This window comes from Monopterus albus, unplaced genomic scaffold (genome assembly GCF_001952655.1).
Source record: "Monopterus albus unplaced genomic scaffold, M_albus_1.0 scaffold19.1, whole genome shotgun sequence".
Lineage (NCBI taxonomy): Eukaryota > Metazoa > Chordata > Actinopteri > Synbranchiformes > Synbranchidae > Monopterus > Monopterus albus.
Window position 1 is genome coordinate 1,520,265 of NW_018127899.1, and position 13,013 is coordinate 1,533,277.

Genomic DNA, 13,013 nt, shown 5'->3' on the forward strand with positions numbered 1-13,013 from the left:
TATGTCATTGTTTGTCAACCGAAAAAAGTGAGGAAGAAGAAGACGACGACGAAAAAGGCGCTGTCACGTGACCAGCATACACATACACAGTCTCATCCACATGTACAGTGAACGATATTCAATTTCTACTTTGCTCAGGGATAAGGACAGGCGTGTCTGGAGGACTTCGGGGGGGATTTAATAGAAACACAATGCGACGTCTGGGCACCGTTCAGCAGAAGATACCGTGTGTTTTTCTGACGGAGGTGAAAGAAGAACAATCGAGAAAACGAGACGGCCAGGTGAGCACAGCTGCGACGCAGCAGCCATTGATTTATAATCAGTACCAAAGTCTGCTGAGGTTGTTGGACTGTCAGGGAGCAGCTTCAGACTAGGTTCCTTCTCGTCAGTAGCGTTAGGAGCCAGGGCCTGCTCCATCCTCCACCATCCATTCCAGCTCAAGTAGGTTTTCCAGTAGCTGCTTTCCAACTGCACATTCAGCCGCCAAAGATTCCTGCAGATTGTTTATGGAATGGGGCTAAATATCACAAAGTAGTAGTAGAATTTATTACCTGGTGGAATTCAAAAACTATTTAATGAAAGGGAAGGGGGATACAATTTAAGGGGTCAGTTAAATTTAAAAATTCATGCTATACGTACAACCAAAAAAAAAGATTTTGTGTTTCCATAAGTGGGGTAAAACTATGGAATAATTTAAGTGTAGACATAAAAAATAGTAATAGAATTGATGAGTTTAAACATAAATATAAAGGTATGTGTCAATCAAGATATATGCAAGAACAGGCTCAATGATTAATTAGATGGAACATTGTGGGTGTGGTGTATGAATGTTAATACTTTGTAATAATTCTTTAGTATATTACTTGTGTGGTGTAGAAGAGAATTATTTATGTAGAGATACTGCTTGCAAACCAATGATGGTAAGATGATGTCATGGGGTAGGACTGGATAAGTCTGACTTCTTCCTACTCCATTCAAGCATGTACTAGGTATAAGCAAATTGATATTGGATTATGTGTACAATCATGTGTGTTGCCATATCAACTGTCTTTACATGCTTGAAAGAATAAATCAAATCAAATGCTACAGTGAGAAGAAATTACTTTATTTCGGGAATAGTATCAAAAATCTGTCTGATACCTTATAGCTGAATGATTCATGTGGTAGTTGTAAGTGCAGTTTGATATTATTTGGACAAAAGTGTCTCACCAGTGTAATAATCACAGGAATAACACTGAAACATTCTTTGCTTATCTCAAAATTGTATCTCGTCCGTCTGGCTGCAGAAATTCCAGGTTGTTGCTACTGGAAGTGTGAACCCTGCTGCTCTGGAGGCTGATGTTGACCGTGCACTGGCTACAGAAAAACTAGACGGCACCTGCTGTTATGTCACTGTTTATAAAGGTGAGTGAACTGCCATTGTCTGCGATAAGTACCAAAAATCATTTGTTTTCTCTGATTCATAAGCATTGGAGCTTTGCTGACATTGATGTCGCCATATTTCTAGCAACCTGACCAGCGGAGGCTAATTCTACAGATGTTTTCTCTGTTTTCTTCAGGGCAGCCTTACCTGTGGGCTCGTCTGGACAGGAAGCCCAACAAACAGGCAGAGAAGAGGTTCAAGAAGCACCAGTATTCTCACAGGAGCTGTAACGGTATGTTGGCTTCATTACCAAAGTATATGCAGTTAGTCCTCTATTTCTGTCATGCCAGGTATTTGGACCGTCCCACATCGGATCACAGGATACTGTTGTTTTTACAAATGGTACATCTTGGTTCGTTTATTTGGCCCAAAACAAACGGAACAAAATCCAATACTTAGGCACATCCATGCTGCTTGCTGGGCCAAAAAACATAGGCAGAAGCTAATGCTTATTTTACCAACCCTTGCTATATAAAGTACTGAAACATCAAAATTTACATATTTTAAAATAAATGCAATAGTTGAAAAAGGAAAAAACATATTCCCCACAAATTTACATTGATACAGTCACAAGAAAAAGTCAAGGCACTGTTTGCAGTTTCCTGTTTTTCTACATGAAATGTGATCTGATCTTCACCAGAGTCACAAACATCAACAAACACAATATTTCTAAACTGATAAAACATGAACAGTCATGATCTTTCATGTCTTACTGAACACACCCATTAAACATACAAAGTGATGCTGGGAAAAGTCACAGCAACAGTGTTTTATTAACTGGCTGAACCACCTTTGGCAGGAATAACCTTAAGCAAACACTTCCTGTTGCTGTGGATCAGACCTGCATAACATCCAGGAGGAATTCTGGGCCATTCTTCTTCACAGGGTTGCTTCAGCTCAGCCATAACCTTAGGACGTCTGGTGTGAACGTCTTGAGGTCATTCCACAGCATCTCTATTGGGCTGAGGTCTGGGCTCTGGCTGGGCCACTCCAAAAGCTGAAGCCATCCTGTAGTAGATTTACTCCGATGTTTAGGGCCATTGTCCTGCTGCATCACCCAGCTTGTTCTGAGCTTCAGCTTGCCGACAGTCACCCTGACATCATCCTGATGATGATTTCATGTTAGTACATGGTTCTCTTTTTACGTCATACATTCTTCCCAAACAGTTCTCCCCTTGTTTCATCTGTCCATAGGACATTTGCCCTGTAGTGTTGTGGAGAGTCAGGGTGGTCTTTGGCAAACTTCAGGCTGCTGCAGTGTTGTTTTTGGAGAGCAATGGCTTCCTCTGTGGTGTCCTGCCATGTCTGTTCGGTATTTTGCATATGGCTGACTCATGAACCGAGATGTTAACCAGCTCCAGTGAATGCTTCAAGTCTTTAGCTGTTACCCTAGGGTTCTTTTTAACCTCACTGAACATTCTGCGTTGTGCATTCGGAGTGATCTTGGCTGGTCGTCCACCTCTATGGAGAGTAGCCACAGCACCAGATTGTCTCCATTTATAGACAGTATGTCCAACTGTGGACTGGTGAATATGTAAAGTCAGTGCGGTGACTCTGTGACCCTTTCCAGCTACATCCACATCAACAACTTTTGATCGTAGGGCTTCTGAGATCTCTTCTTGTGAGTAATGGCTCGCATCAGCTGATGCAGCTTGTGAACAGCACACTGACACTGTGTGTGTGTGTCTTTATAAGTCAAGGTAGTTTTAAACCACACCTCCATTCTCATTTCGTTGATTGGACTCCTGTTGGCATTTAGTGACATCAGAAACCTGGTGTTGCTGTGACTTTTTCCAGCATCACTTTGTGTTTTATGAGTGTTTTCAATAAGACATGAGAAATCATGACTGTGTTTTATCAGCTTGAATGTTGTTTATTTGTGACTGAAGATCAGATCACATCTCATTGTTTGTGACTGAAGATCAGATCACATCTCATGACCAATTTATGCAGAAAACCAGGAAATTACAAACACTGCCATTACTTTTTGTTGTGAGTGTATATTAAAGTTTTTTTATATCCATCAAGTAAACTATCTTATTAAACGTGTCACACCCTGTCAAATCATCACTAAGTTTATTCCACAGATTTACCACAGGAACTGAAAGACATCTGTTTTAAACATACACTCACGTTCCTTTCTCTTGAACAGCATTTGGATATTACCTTTTATTAAATTCTTGACAGTCTTACGTGACGTGTAATCTGTATGTCACCAGATCTGTAGTTTATCAAATGACTTGTTGGTTGGTGCGTGGTGACTGACCTTTAGTATTCCTGTAGCTTTCTTTTGTAAAGTAAATATAGAGTCCATGTGCTTTGTTGTTTCCAGGGATGTTGGATTATTTTAGTTTCTGTTCCTTCTCAGGTTTCATATGGAACGTAGAGGAAGACTTTAAGATGGTGCCAGAGACGTGGATCGCCGCTCACAGAGTCCAACATCACGACGGCCACCCGGTGCCTGATGAGCACGGACACATTCCAGGTGAGTCCTTGCCACCTGTAGCCAGCAGGTAGCGCACGTTAACAAAGCGTTGCTGTGCACGCATCACAGGCCCCATGTATAAACTACTTCATTTCAGATTCATTGTGGTGGAGTACAGAGGTGAAATTACACAAACTGTGACTGTCCACATACTTACAGACATGAATGGATACAAATAAAAAGACTAATAAATAACCAGAGTTAAAGAATATGTGAACAGACGGCACAGGGGTCGACTGAAAAATGAAATGTTGGCATGAGTTTCTGTGGCTTTTCATATTTGAAATCATTTTGACATAATTTTATTCAGCAGTCACCAGAAGGCTTGTATTTTACAGTACAGCGCAGATATAACACTTACTGTAGTTTTTATAACTAATGCACAATCCAGTCCAGTCTAAGTATTTGTTCTGTTCTGTGTGGTAAAAGGGCAACAGTACGCCTTGCACACTTCTTTCTATAATGATTGAACCTGCTCAAATTAAACTATCTGTTGTCTTGTTATCCAGTGGAACGTGCTGAAGGACAGAGCCAGCACCGTAGATGTATTTCATGACAATTAGGAAGAATAATAAGAATGTTTGTGAGCATTCGATTTGTCATTTTGTCCCTGCATGTGAGTGTAGGACAGAAACATTTTCTCACTTATTTCCAAAATATAAAGGATGTTTAGCTGCCACCGAGACCGCTGGAGCTTGAATAGAGCAAGACCAATTCCTAACACTTATTGCCTGGCAACAATTCTTGATATTAAGGGGAAAAAAAGCAAAATGATATACTTAAAATGACGCTAGTTGTATTCTTGAGTGGCTTCATTCATACTGGTCCAGTACGGTTTCTCAAAACATGTCAAATGCTTTTGTGCATGTGTCACTGTGGTGGTGGCTGCAGAAAAAGTAATCAGGTCCTTGTGAATGTGCAGGTTGGGTTCCCGTGGAGAAGGACAACAAGCAGTACTGCTGGCACTGCTCCGTGGTGGATTACGAGGTCGGGGCGGCCCTCGTTCTAGGGCCCGACGCTGATGATGAAGACCTGCTTGAAATCACAGCGGTTCCATTGGCCGACCTCATGGAACAAACTCTGGAGCTCATTGGAACCAACATCAACGGGAACCCTTATGGTATGGTGATGTCTTCTTTAATGTACAGTTAAATTTCTAGGAGTCTGAGGTTTGGGTAGGCTGTGCTTTAAGAATTTATCAGTTACTGTACATTCAAACTGGTACAAATCTTATTTTCTGACGTGCACGCATTTGTTATGTGTAAAGTCTCTGAAACATACTAGTCATGATTGCAGGATAAATATTAATCCGACTTCACTTAGTTCTTGGAATAATACTAAAGGGACCATTGTTGGAACTGTACCTAATTCTTTAGCTGTCAGTATGTATTAGTTTGTAAATAAAGGTTCGTGTGCTGACAGGACTGGGGAGTAAGAAGCAGCCGATCCACTGCCTGGTGTCACATGGGAGTGTGAGGATCAGAGACCCTCCACCGGTCGACTTCCAGCAGCTGTGCTCCTGGTTCCAGGAGAGTCCGGAGGGCCGAGTCGAGGGCATCGTCTGGCACTGCAGCGACGGCACGCTCGTTAAGGTAAGGTGCTGGCACACAGTGTGCCTGTGGATCAATTCTTATTCAGATCCTCTTTGGCTGAACGTTTTCAAACAGTGATTATCTGAGAAGCTTGATCATAAGACTGAGTCAGACAAGTGAAGCTGTAGAGCTCTCTCACGAAGAGAACAATGCATTGTTTAATGTTCAGAAAATATTTAAATGAATCTTTTCAAAGTTACTCAATATTCCAAATAGTGCTCAATAAGTGGAATGTGTTTAACTGGCCTTAACAGCATTTAAGGCTTCAGATGTTGATGAGCTGTTCTGTGTGGTGGTAGGTCCACCGTCACCACCTGGGAGTGATGTGGCCAGAGAAAGAAACCTGCTTTGGTGACAGGTCGGTTGTCATTCGCGTCGACAGTGCAGCCGAGTTCTACAGCAGCAAGGACTTGTTCAGATCCTTCTCCAGACTGAACGGACGCCGCCTCAGCCGGCTGCAGGACATCCAGTTTGACCCGTAAACACAGCTACCAGGTGAAAGTTTGCATTTCCTCAGGCTTCTGCTGTGACCCTCCTGCTAGTGGCTGGATAGTTCCACCGGTAATTCCACAAAGTGATCTGAAGGTCACTGTAAAAAGCACCCCCCTCCCCTATAGACACGGAGCCATTTTAGGCCACACTGAGGGGAAAACAGTCTGGCTCCATTGACTTTGGGTTGAGTGAAGGTGCCGTTTTGACAGTAATGCTAAAAGCTGAGGCGTGACAGGAGGCCCTACCAACCAGGTAAAGAACCCAAAAGTGAGGGATTAGCAGGAAGAATGGGGAATTTCTAGGATCGTGACACTCTGTGCCTCTGAGCAGCAAGAATTTTGTCAAATATCCACATGCCATTTTAGGTTGCGTTGTTTCTGTACATTAAGCTAAAGCATTTAGACAAAGTTTGTTAGAAATCAGAAAGCTATGCACTAACATGTTTGAAAGTGCTTTAGCTAACTACAGTAGCTTGCTAACGTTCTACCAGCTGCACCCTGACTTCCCTCCAGCTGTAGTCACCTGCAAACAGACATATAGCGAGTGTCAGGATCTGCATTTCTGTTGTTCCTGCTACTGCCACACATCTTATCTGCTCTTCTTAAAGCTGTGGTGTTTTTTTTTGCTTGGTTGATTCCTGGTTCTCTGCATACTGTCCTATCAGCTTTTAGGCTTTTTTTTTTTTTTTTTGTAAAAAGACCAAAATGTTAGGCGCTTTCACTCAATACAAAGTCAGTGGAAAGTGAGTTGTGGTCTTCCCCAGTGGGCGTGGTTTTCAGTGTGATGCATTGTGCTCTGTGCAGAACTACAGCTTTCCTGTTACAAAATTAGCTGAAGGTCTTCATCAGGAAGTAACCAAACAGGAGCAGTGGATTCTATTAAAGCCTGTGGACAGCTACTATGGAAGTAAATCCCCACCAAAACATCCTCACAGATTTCTGCACTGAGTTTTGAGTGAATGTCTGTCGGTGCCAAAAGTTTAGAATGTGCACACACAAAACACATTCTTACAAATTGCTCTGGTGTGTGCACTTTCAAAACCTTTGGAGAATCTCACTCAAACCCCAGTGGAGAAATCTGTGAGCATCAATGGCTGAGATGCAAACTGAGTAGTGTTTGAAATGTGGTCTGTTGGGGATGTACTTCCATACTTTAAGATGTATCAACACTAAAGCAGAAAGACGAGATCTTGTGCATCAGAGTCTGTAGGGGTGGCGGGCGTACTATTTACCAGTGGCTCCGTGCTAAACATGGCCATCTTGGGTACAACACTAAGTTCCAGTAGATCTCCTGCCAGTTGTGGTCAATAGCACTTGACCATAAATAATAGGGGAGCCACACACAAACTGTTCTTCTGTCATGTTAATGTAAAAGTGATCCTGACCAGCTGAAACTGCTTAAGTGTTCCAAGAATATACTGTAAATACTGTATGTTATAGATTTTAATTAAATAAATGAAGTGATGTAAACTAACTGATTTTGTTTTGTTTTTTTAAGAAGTTTTATTAACAGAAGTGCCCTGTCAGAACTGTATAAATATTTAAAAATCTTAGAACTATGCTACATAACCAGTTTGCTTGTTGGAAGAACAATTCTAAAAGAAGACACTTCATTTGCTTTAGGAATGTGATTAAAAAACTGCATTACAACATGATAAAGGACAAAGTTGGTCACTTATATTAACCCAGTACAGAGACTAAAGCCAGCAGTGAAGAGCTTCTACTTACAGTTCATGTCTATCGGTCTCCAACCCAGATTATCTTATTTGTTTGTGCCTCTGCTGTAGGTTTCTTCATTAGGAAACGAGACCTGCATGTGGTTCTGGATGTTGACCCAAAAGTTTCAAATAGGGACACGTTTTTGAACAGTGGAGGTCGATAACACAGGCTATCAACCTGAGACAGTGCACTGTTGGTTTTAGTCTCCGTGTGTTTAGAATACTATTAATATAGAAAATGATCAATTTGATTTTCCAGTGACTGGACCAGCCGGACACTGGTTTGGAACATTTCAATGTTGTACTGGTATGATACCAGGGCTCTTGTGCCAATGCCAAAGCTGGTTTGTTAAGTTGCACTGAATTTTTAACTCTGTCCAGACGCAAGCAGCCTAAATAAGAGTTTAAATCTAAATCAATGGAAAAGCAAATGTGCACAGCAGCCTTAGAAAGTTAAACTGATAATCACCTAAATGGTTTGGATGCACTGCAATGTACAGTAAAAGTAATGCTACTAAAAAGGCCTAATCTGGAGTTAACTGATGGACACACTGGGCATTTCAGCGCTTACACCAAACTGATCACACAGCTTCTTCAGCTGCTCCCCCAGCAGGACGTTCTTCTTGACCTCTAAGTTGTAGTTATATTTCAAGTCCTCAATCTCTTCAAAAAATGTTGGGTCGAAGTTCTCCAGTTCTTTTTTCAGCTTTGTAACCTCAGTTTGAAGTTGGGTTTTCTCAGCTTCGGCTGCCTGCAGAAGCGCTCTGAGCTTCCCGTTGTCTACAAACACCAGAGACAACTGAAATGTCAGCAAGTGATTGTACTTGGTAAGCATTAAACCTCACACAGCTTCGGTAGTGATTGAAGTCTCACCTGTTTGAGAGGACTTCTCTCCATGTTGTTCACTGAGCCTTTGTTTCAGGTCAGTGCTGTAAACAGCCTGAACACAAGAGAAAAGGGTAGGAAATTATTGCTAGGTAAAGGTAGCAAAATGTTTGTTTGCATCAGGCAGGTCATTTACTAACACAAAATACAAGTGAAGTTCTGCTAGGCTGTGTTAACCAATAGCAGAAACCAGTAAAAGTTCTAAATGTGTGTCTATCCAGTATCTGGATGGCTTAGTGGTTAACACCAATGACTGTGGTACAGTAGGTCTGGGTTTGATTCTCTATCAAGGCATGCTAGATTGTTTTGTGTGTGCGATTTGCAAGGGGAGGTAGGAGGGGAGACAGGGAGAGGAGGGAGAGATCCCTTTGCAAGGGGGGTTAGGAGGGGAGACAGGGAGAGGAGGGAGGTCTCCCCTCTCCCTAGACAGGAGGTAAGGTGGGAGACAGTGAACAAGCACACACTATTATTATGTGATGGTTATTTTAGCCTGTACCTGGTCTTCAAGTTTCCTGATGCTTATCTGAGCTCTCTCCTCACGTTCATTCACCTCCTTCAGCTGCCGTTTCAGTTCAGAGAGGCTGGAGGTCTTCTGGGAGAGCTCTAGCTCCAGCTCCGCCATCTTCTTCTGAAACATCCTGTAAATTGAACAGAAACATTCTGGAAACTGCCTGTACATAAACAACCTGCCCCAAGTGGCAGAAGTGAATGAAAATTGGTGAAACATGGACCACCTGCAGCCTGTACATAAACAACGTGCCCCAAGTGGCAGACGTGAATGAAAATTGGTGAAACATGGACCAAGTTTGTACCCAGGTTATGAAAGCAGGAACACAGCAAAGGTATATTAACTAAGATTTTGCACATTGTTGGATCAATCTAGTGAAAATGGGACAGGATGTCCCAAAGACTGAGAGCAGTAAGTATTTGATAAACAGTTTGTTGACCTTGTTGTCACAGAAGGCTTCCAGGTCTTGCTGTCTGCTCCCTCGATGATGGGTTTTGATAGAGCAGCCTGAAGCCTTTGCCTGGTTTCTTCCAGCTCTGCCTCGAGCTTCTCGTTGTTCACCTCCAGACTGGTTTTCATCACTCTCAGCCTCTCTGCAGCCTCTCTCTCCTGGGATATAGTATGAAATGCACATCCAGGTAGAGATGAAAACTTGTGCTCAGCAACAAATGAGAAATGCTCTGATAAAGACATCTGCCACAGTAACAACTTATGTTTGTAGTAGTGTGCTACTTGTCTATATAAAGTACCTGAGGCCTGGAGACACGTCTTCAAAAAATAATTCAAACTGCCATTAATATTATAAATGGGCTCAGAAGGACACTGCATGGCATTTGCTCTCTTTTAACTTATTGCAAGTCACGTTAGACAATTTTCCATCCCTTTGACAGATCTGAAAATTTTGAATCCATTTTCTAACTCGTTACTAAATATTGAGATACCAACAATTACAAAAATAACTATTTTTGAAAGGTACTTTTGGAAATGTCCCATTGTATCGTGGAACTTACCCTTTTAATGTCCTTGCGAAGGCGTTCATTTTCCATCACCACTTTCTCCAGTCCTTTACTTTTAGAATCAAGTTTAGAATTCAGCTCAGCTTCACTTTCACTCTTCAGTTTCTCATAGTCAGCCTAAAAAAATGTACCGTCAGTTGAAGCAACACAACAGAGACATTGATACTTGTCCAAGAGAATGTATGATGCGCAAGATGCTAACAACCTTTAGTTTTTTGCTTTCTCGCTCCAAGGCAGTGACCTTGTCTTGAGCTGCAGGTGCACTGGATTTCTTTAGCATCTCGTTTTCCCTCTGCACCCTCTCCACCACCTTCTTCATCAGCCCAATGGTCTTCTCCAGTTCAGTCACTGTTTTACCACTGTGACCAGCCTGACGAGAAACACAACAAATCACATGGATGATCAACAGCTGGAAAAGGAGGTTTCAGTACTGAACCTCAGTGGGGGCTGCTTATCCACTATTTGTTTCTTACTAGAGATGTTTCTAAGGTCAGGGGGATTTGTTTTACCTCCATCTTTACTCTATAGGTATGCATAGGGTCTTTTTTCTGTTGTTACTATGTTTGGTAATTTATGAAAAATAATCACGTGCATCGGAAGACCAGCAGTAACTTACTCCACGTATACGAGCCAGCTTTTTTTCCACCTCTGCTTTTTCCATTTTCAGTGCCCTGCACATCTCGTTAAGGTCTGCAACTTGATTCTGCAAAAAGGAGATGGATAAAATTATATCAAACACACAATAACAGAACCATAAGTTCCTCTTGCCCAGTTTAAGTTTAAAATCTATCATTTCTACCTGCCCAAACTAAGTCTACTGTGTATTCTGTTATTTACATGCAACATGTCTGATCTGGAAGAGGGATCCCGCCTCAGTCTTCCTGAGGATGAAGTGTTTTTTTGTTCGGTTTTTGATTTGTGATACTAAACAGAATTTGACTCGTTCAACTGGAGTTCAACATGTTTTTGTTGAAAAGTAATACTGAAATTAATGTGGACAAAAGATTTTATAGTGCAATTAATGAAGGGCCTTATAATTATATATATTTATTTGTGGTGGTTTTGTAAGTGCTCTGTTTCTCAAAGCATTAGAAGACACCCTTTTCATTTTCATTCCAGCTCATATTGTCAGGTCATCTAGTTCTGTATTTTTGGAACAAAACAGCTATTTGTTTTCTTGCTGACTGAGTTGACCACACTGAAACTCATATCTCTATGGTAAATATGACAGCTAGCAGTTGGTTATATTAGTTTAGCATAAATACTGCAGACAAGGAGTAATAGTTTGGCTCCATCTGTATCAAACAAAATTAACCTCTCAGTACCGCTACAGCTCACTAATAAACATAAATAATAAATAAAATATCATCTTAAACTGATGGGTGAAAAGTTAAGCTTACATGATGTCACTTCTCCTCACACGTTGAAGTGTCCTTGAGCAAGACACTGAACCCCCCAAGTTGCCTGTGATGGCGACGTGTATGCACGCAGCGGCCCGGGGCCCTCGGCTCCAAACAAAATTTCGTTGTACGTGCCACAATGTTACAATGACAATAAAATAAAGCTGCTTCTTCACTGCTAATTTTTTTTTGTCCAGACAGAGTAAGACTGGCATCAACGTTCTCATCTAACTCTTGGCTGTGAAAAGGTGTACATCACTAAATGTCAAACTATTGTATTCCTTGAAGGTGCCTTACACCCCGCATCAACATCAAGCACTGAACTGCCGCCCCCTGGTCAGGGTTATGCTCACCTTGACTCTTGGCAAGTCTCTGTTGGTCTGCTCCAGCTGAAAGCGCAGCTCCAGGTTCTCAGAGGCCAGCATGAGGTTTTCTTTTCGGAGGTCCTGATCTCTCTGTGAAGGAGTGCCAGTACCTTGTCCCGATGTCTAGAAGAGGACATTGATTAAAAGATTAGTACTGTGGAGGAAAACAGCTTTATTATTAAATGAGCATTCTTTTTCTTGGGGCCATGAAACTGTCTCTACCTACACAAGACCACACAAGCCTTCAGTCCATGATGCAGGGGAGGAACACACCAACAAGCTACTTGCTCACTTTTAACACACTGATTTTTGCTGTGCAACATCTACTGAAATGCCGTCGCAGCACTGTCACTGACTACAGAAGCCTGCAGTACCTTCAGACATTTAAGAGATCTGCTTTCTTGTTTTCGTACATGCCCATCCAATCTTTTACTGCTAAATCTCTCCGGGTGTTTGTTCAGTACAGCACTGGAGTCCACATCTGGTTCTGCTGAGCAGGACTGCTCTGGATCACCTTCCTGTGCCTCTTCCTCTGTAGTCTCAACAGCTTCATCTTTCTGCTCAACTAGTTCCTCAGGCTCTTCTGGCTTTTCTGCCCTGAATCCCACATCATCTGTATCTTTATCATCTGGTTCAGCATCACTCTGTATTCAGTGTTTCACTGCCCATTGCTGCTGCAGCTGGCTCAGAAAATGACAGAACTGATGCTGGTTCTTCTGTTGGGTCCTCAGGCTGAGCCTAACTTCCTCTTGTGGTCTGTGGTTGAGAAAGCAGGGTGTTTTTGTTTTTTTCCATCACATCAAGCTTAGAGACATGTGTCATTTGTATCTTCTACATCACATGTTTCAAACTCAAGGCCCACGGGCCGGATCATTTTATATATCTTTTTTTACATACAACACACAAACTAAAAATCCCATAATGCAGCGCAACAGCTGCCTTACCGAACGATGGGCTACCTGCGATCATTCCCGTGTCAATTACATCAGATCAATCAAGCATCTGTTGATGTATACAACCCTAATTTCTAGTCAAAGCTAGCCCCTAACAATGGCCAAGAGAAAAGTTGATTCTGAAAACAGAGCCTTTCTAAACCAGTGGGAGGCTGAGTATATGTTTACTGACATTGT

At 42.0% G+C, this 13,013-nt stretch overlaps 2 protein-coding genes across 5 annotated transcripts in view; one reads left to right on the forward strand and one right to left on the reverse strand.

Moving 5' to 3' along the window:
- Window positions 1-7,258, forward strand: rlig1 (RNA 5'-phosphate and 3'-OH ligase 1). Its single transcript, XM_020593451.1, has 7 exons — window positions 1-281; window positions 1,287-1,404; window positions 1,560-1,655; window positions 3,792-3,908; window positions 4,831-5,028; window positions 5,331-5,500; window positions 5,800-7,258. The coding sequence occupies exons 1-7, from the start codon at window positions 192-194 to the stop codon at window positions 5,980-5,982; spliced, it is 972 nt and encodes a 323-aa protein (XP_020449107.1). The 5' UTR covers window positions 1-191; the 3' UTR covers window positions 5,983-7,258.
- The window catches only part of cep290 (centrosomal protein 290), a 77,249-nt gene continuing 70,901 nt past the window's right edge, over window positions 6,666-13,013 (reverse strand). For all 4 annotated transcript variants that reach the window (XM_020593447.1, XM_020593448.1, XM_020593446.1 and 1 more), the window contains 8 exons: window positions 11,872-12,006; window positions 10,735-10,821; window positions 10,324-10,488; window positions 10,113-10,235; window positions 9,542-9,711; window positions 9,091-9,232; window positions 8,583-8,649; window positions 6,666-8,489 (listed from right to left, as the gene is read on the reverse strand). In XM_020593447.1, coding sequence (XP_020449103.1) covers window positions 8,245-8,489; window positions 8,583-8,649; window positions 9,091-9,232; window positions 9,542-9,711; window positions 10,113-10,235; window positions 10,324-10,488; window positions 10,735-10,821; window positions 11,872-12,006 — 1,134 coding nt within the window. In that variant the 3' untranslated portion in view covers window positions 6,666-8,244. The remainder of the gene's footprint in view (window positions 8,490-8,582; window positions 8,650-9,090; window positions 9,233-9,541; window positions 9,712-10,112; window positions 10,236-10,323; window positions 10,489-10,734; window positions 10,822-11,871; window positions 12,007-13,013) is intronic.

What these genes read in the sequence shown, in the direction of transcription:
- rlig1 (XM_020593451.1), top strand. Translation starts at nt 192, where the DNA reads ATGCGACGTCTGGGCACCGTTCAGCAGAAGATACCGTGTGTTTTTCTG. An exon ending in CGAGAAAACGAGACGGCCAG is followed by an intron (nt 282 to 1,286) that starts GTGAGCACAGCT and finishes GTCTGGCTGCAG; the next exon opens with AAATTCCAGGTTGTTGCTAC. An exon ending in TTCTCACAGGAGCTGTAACG is followed by an intron (nt 1,656 to 3,791) that starts GTATGTTGGCTT and finishes GTTCCTTCTCAG; the next exon opens with GTTTCATATGGAACGTAGAG.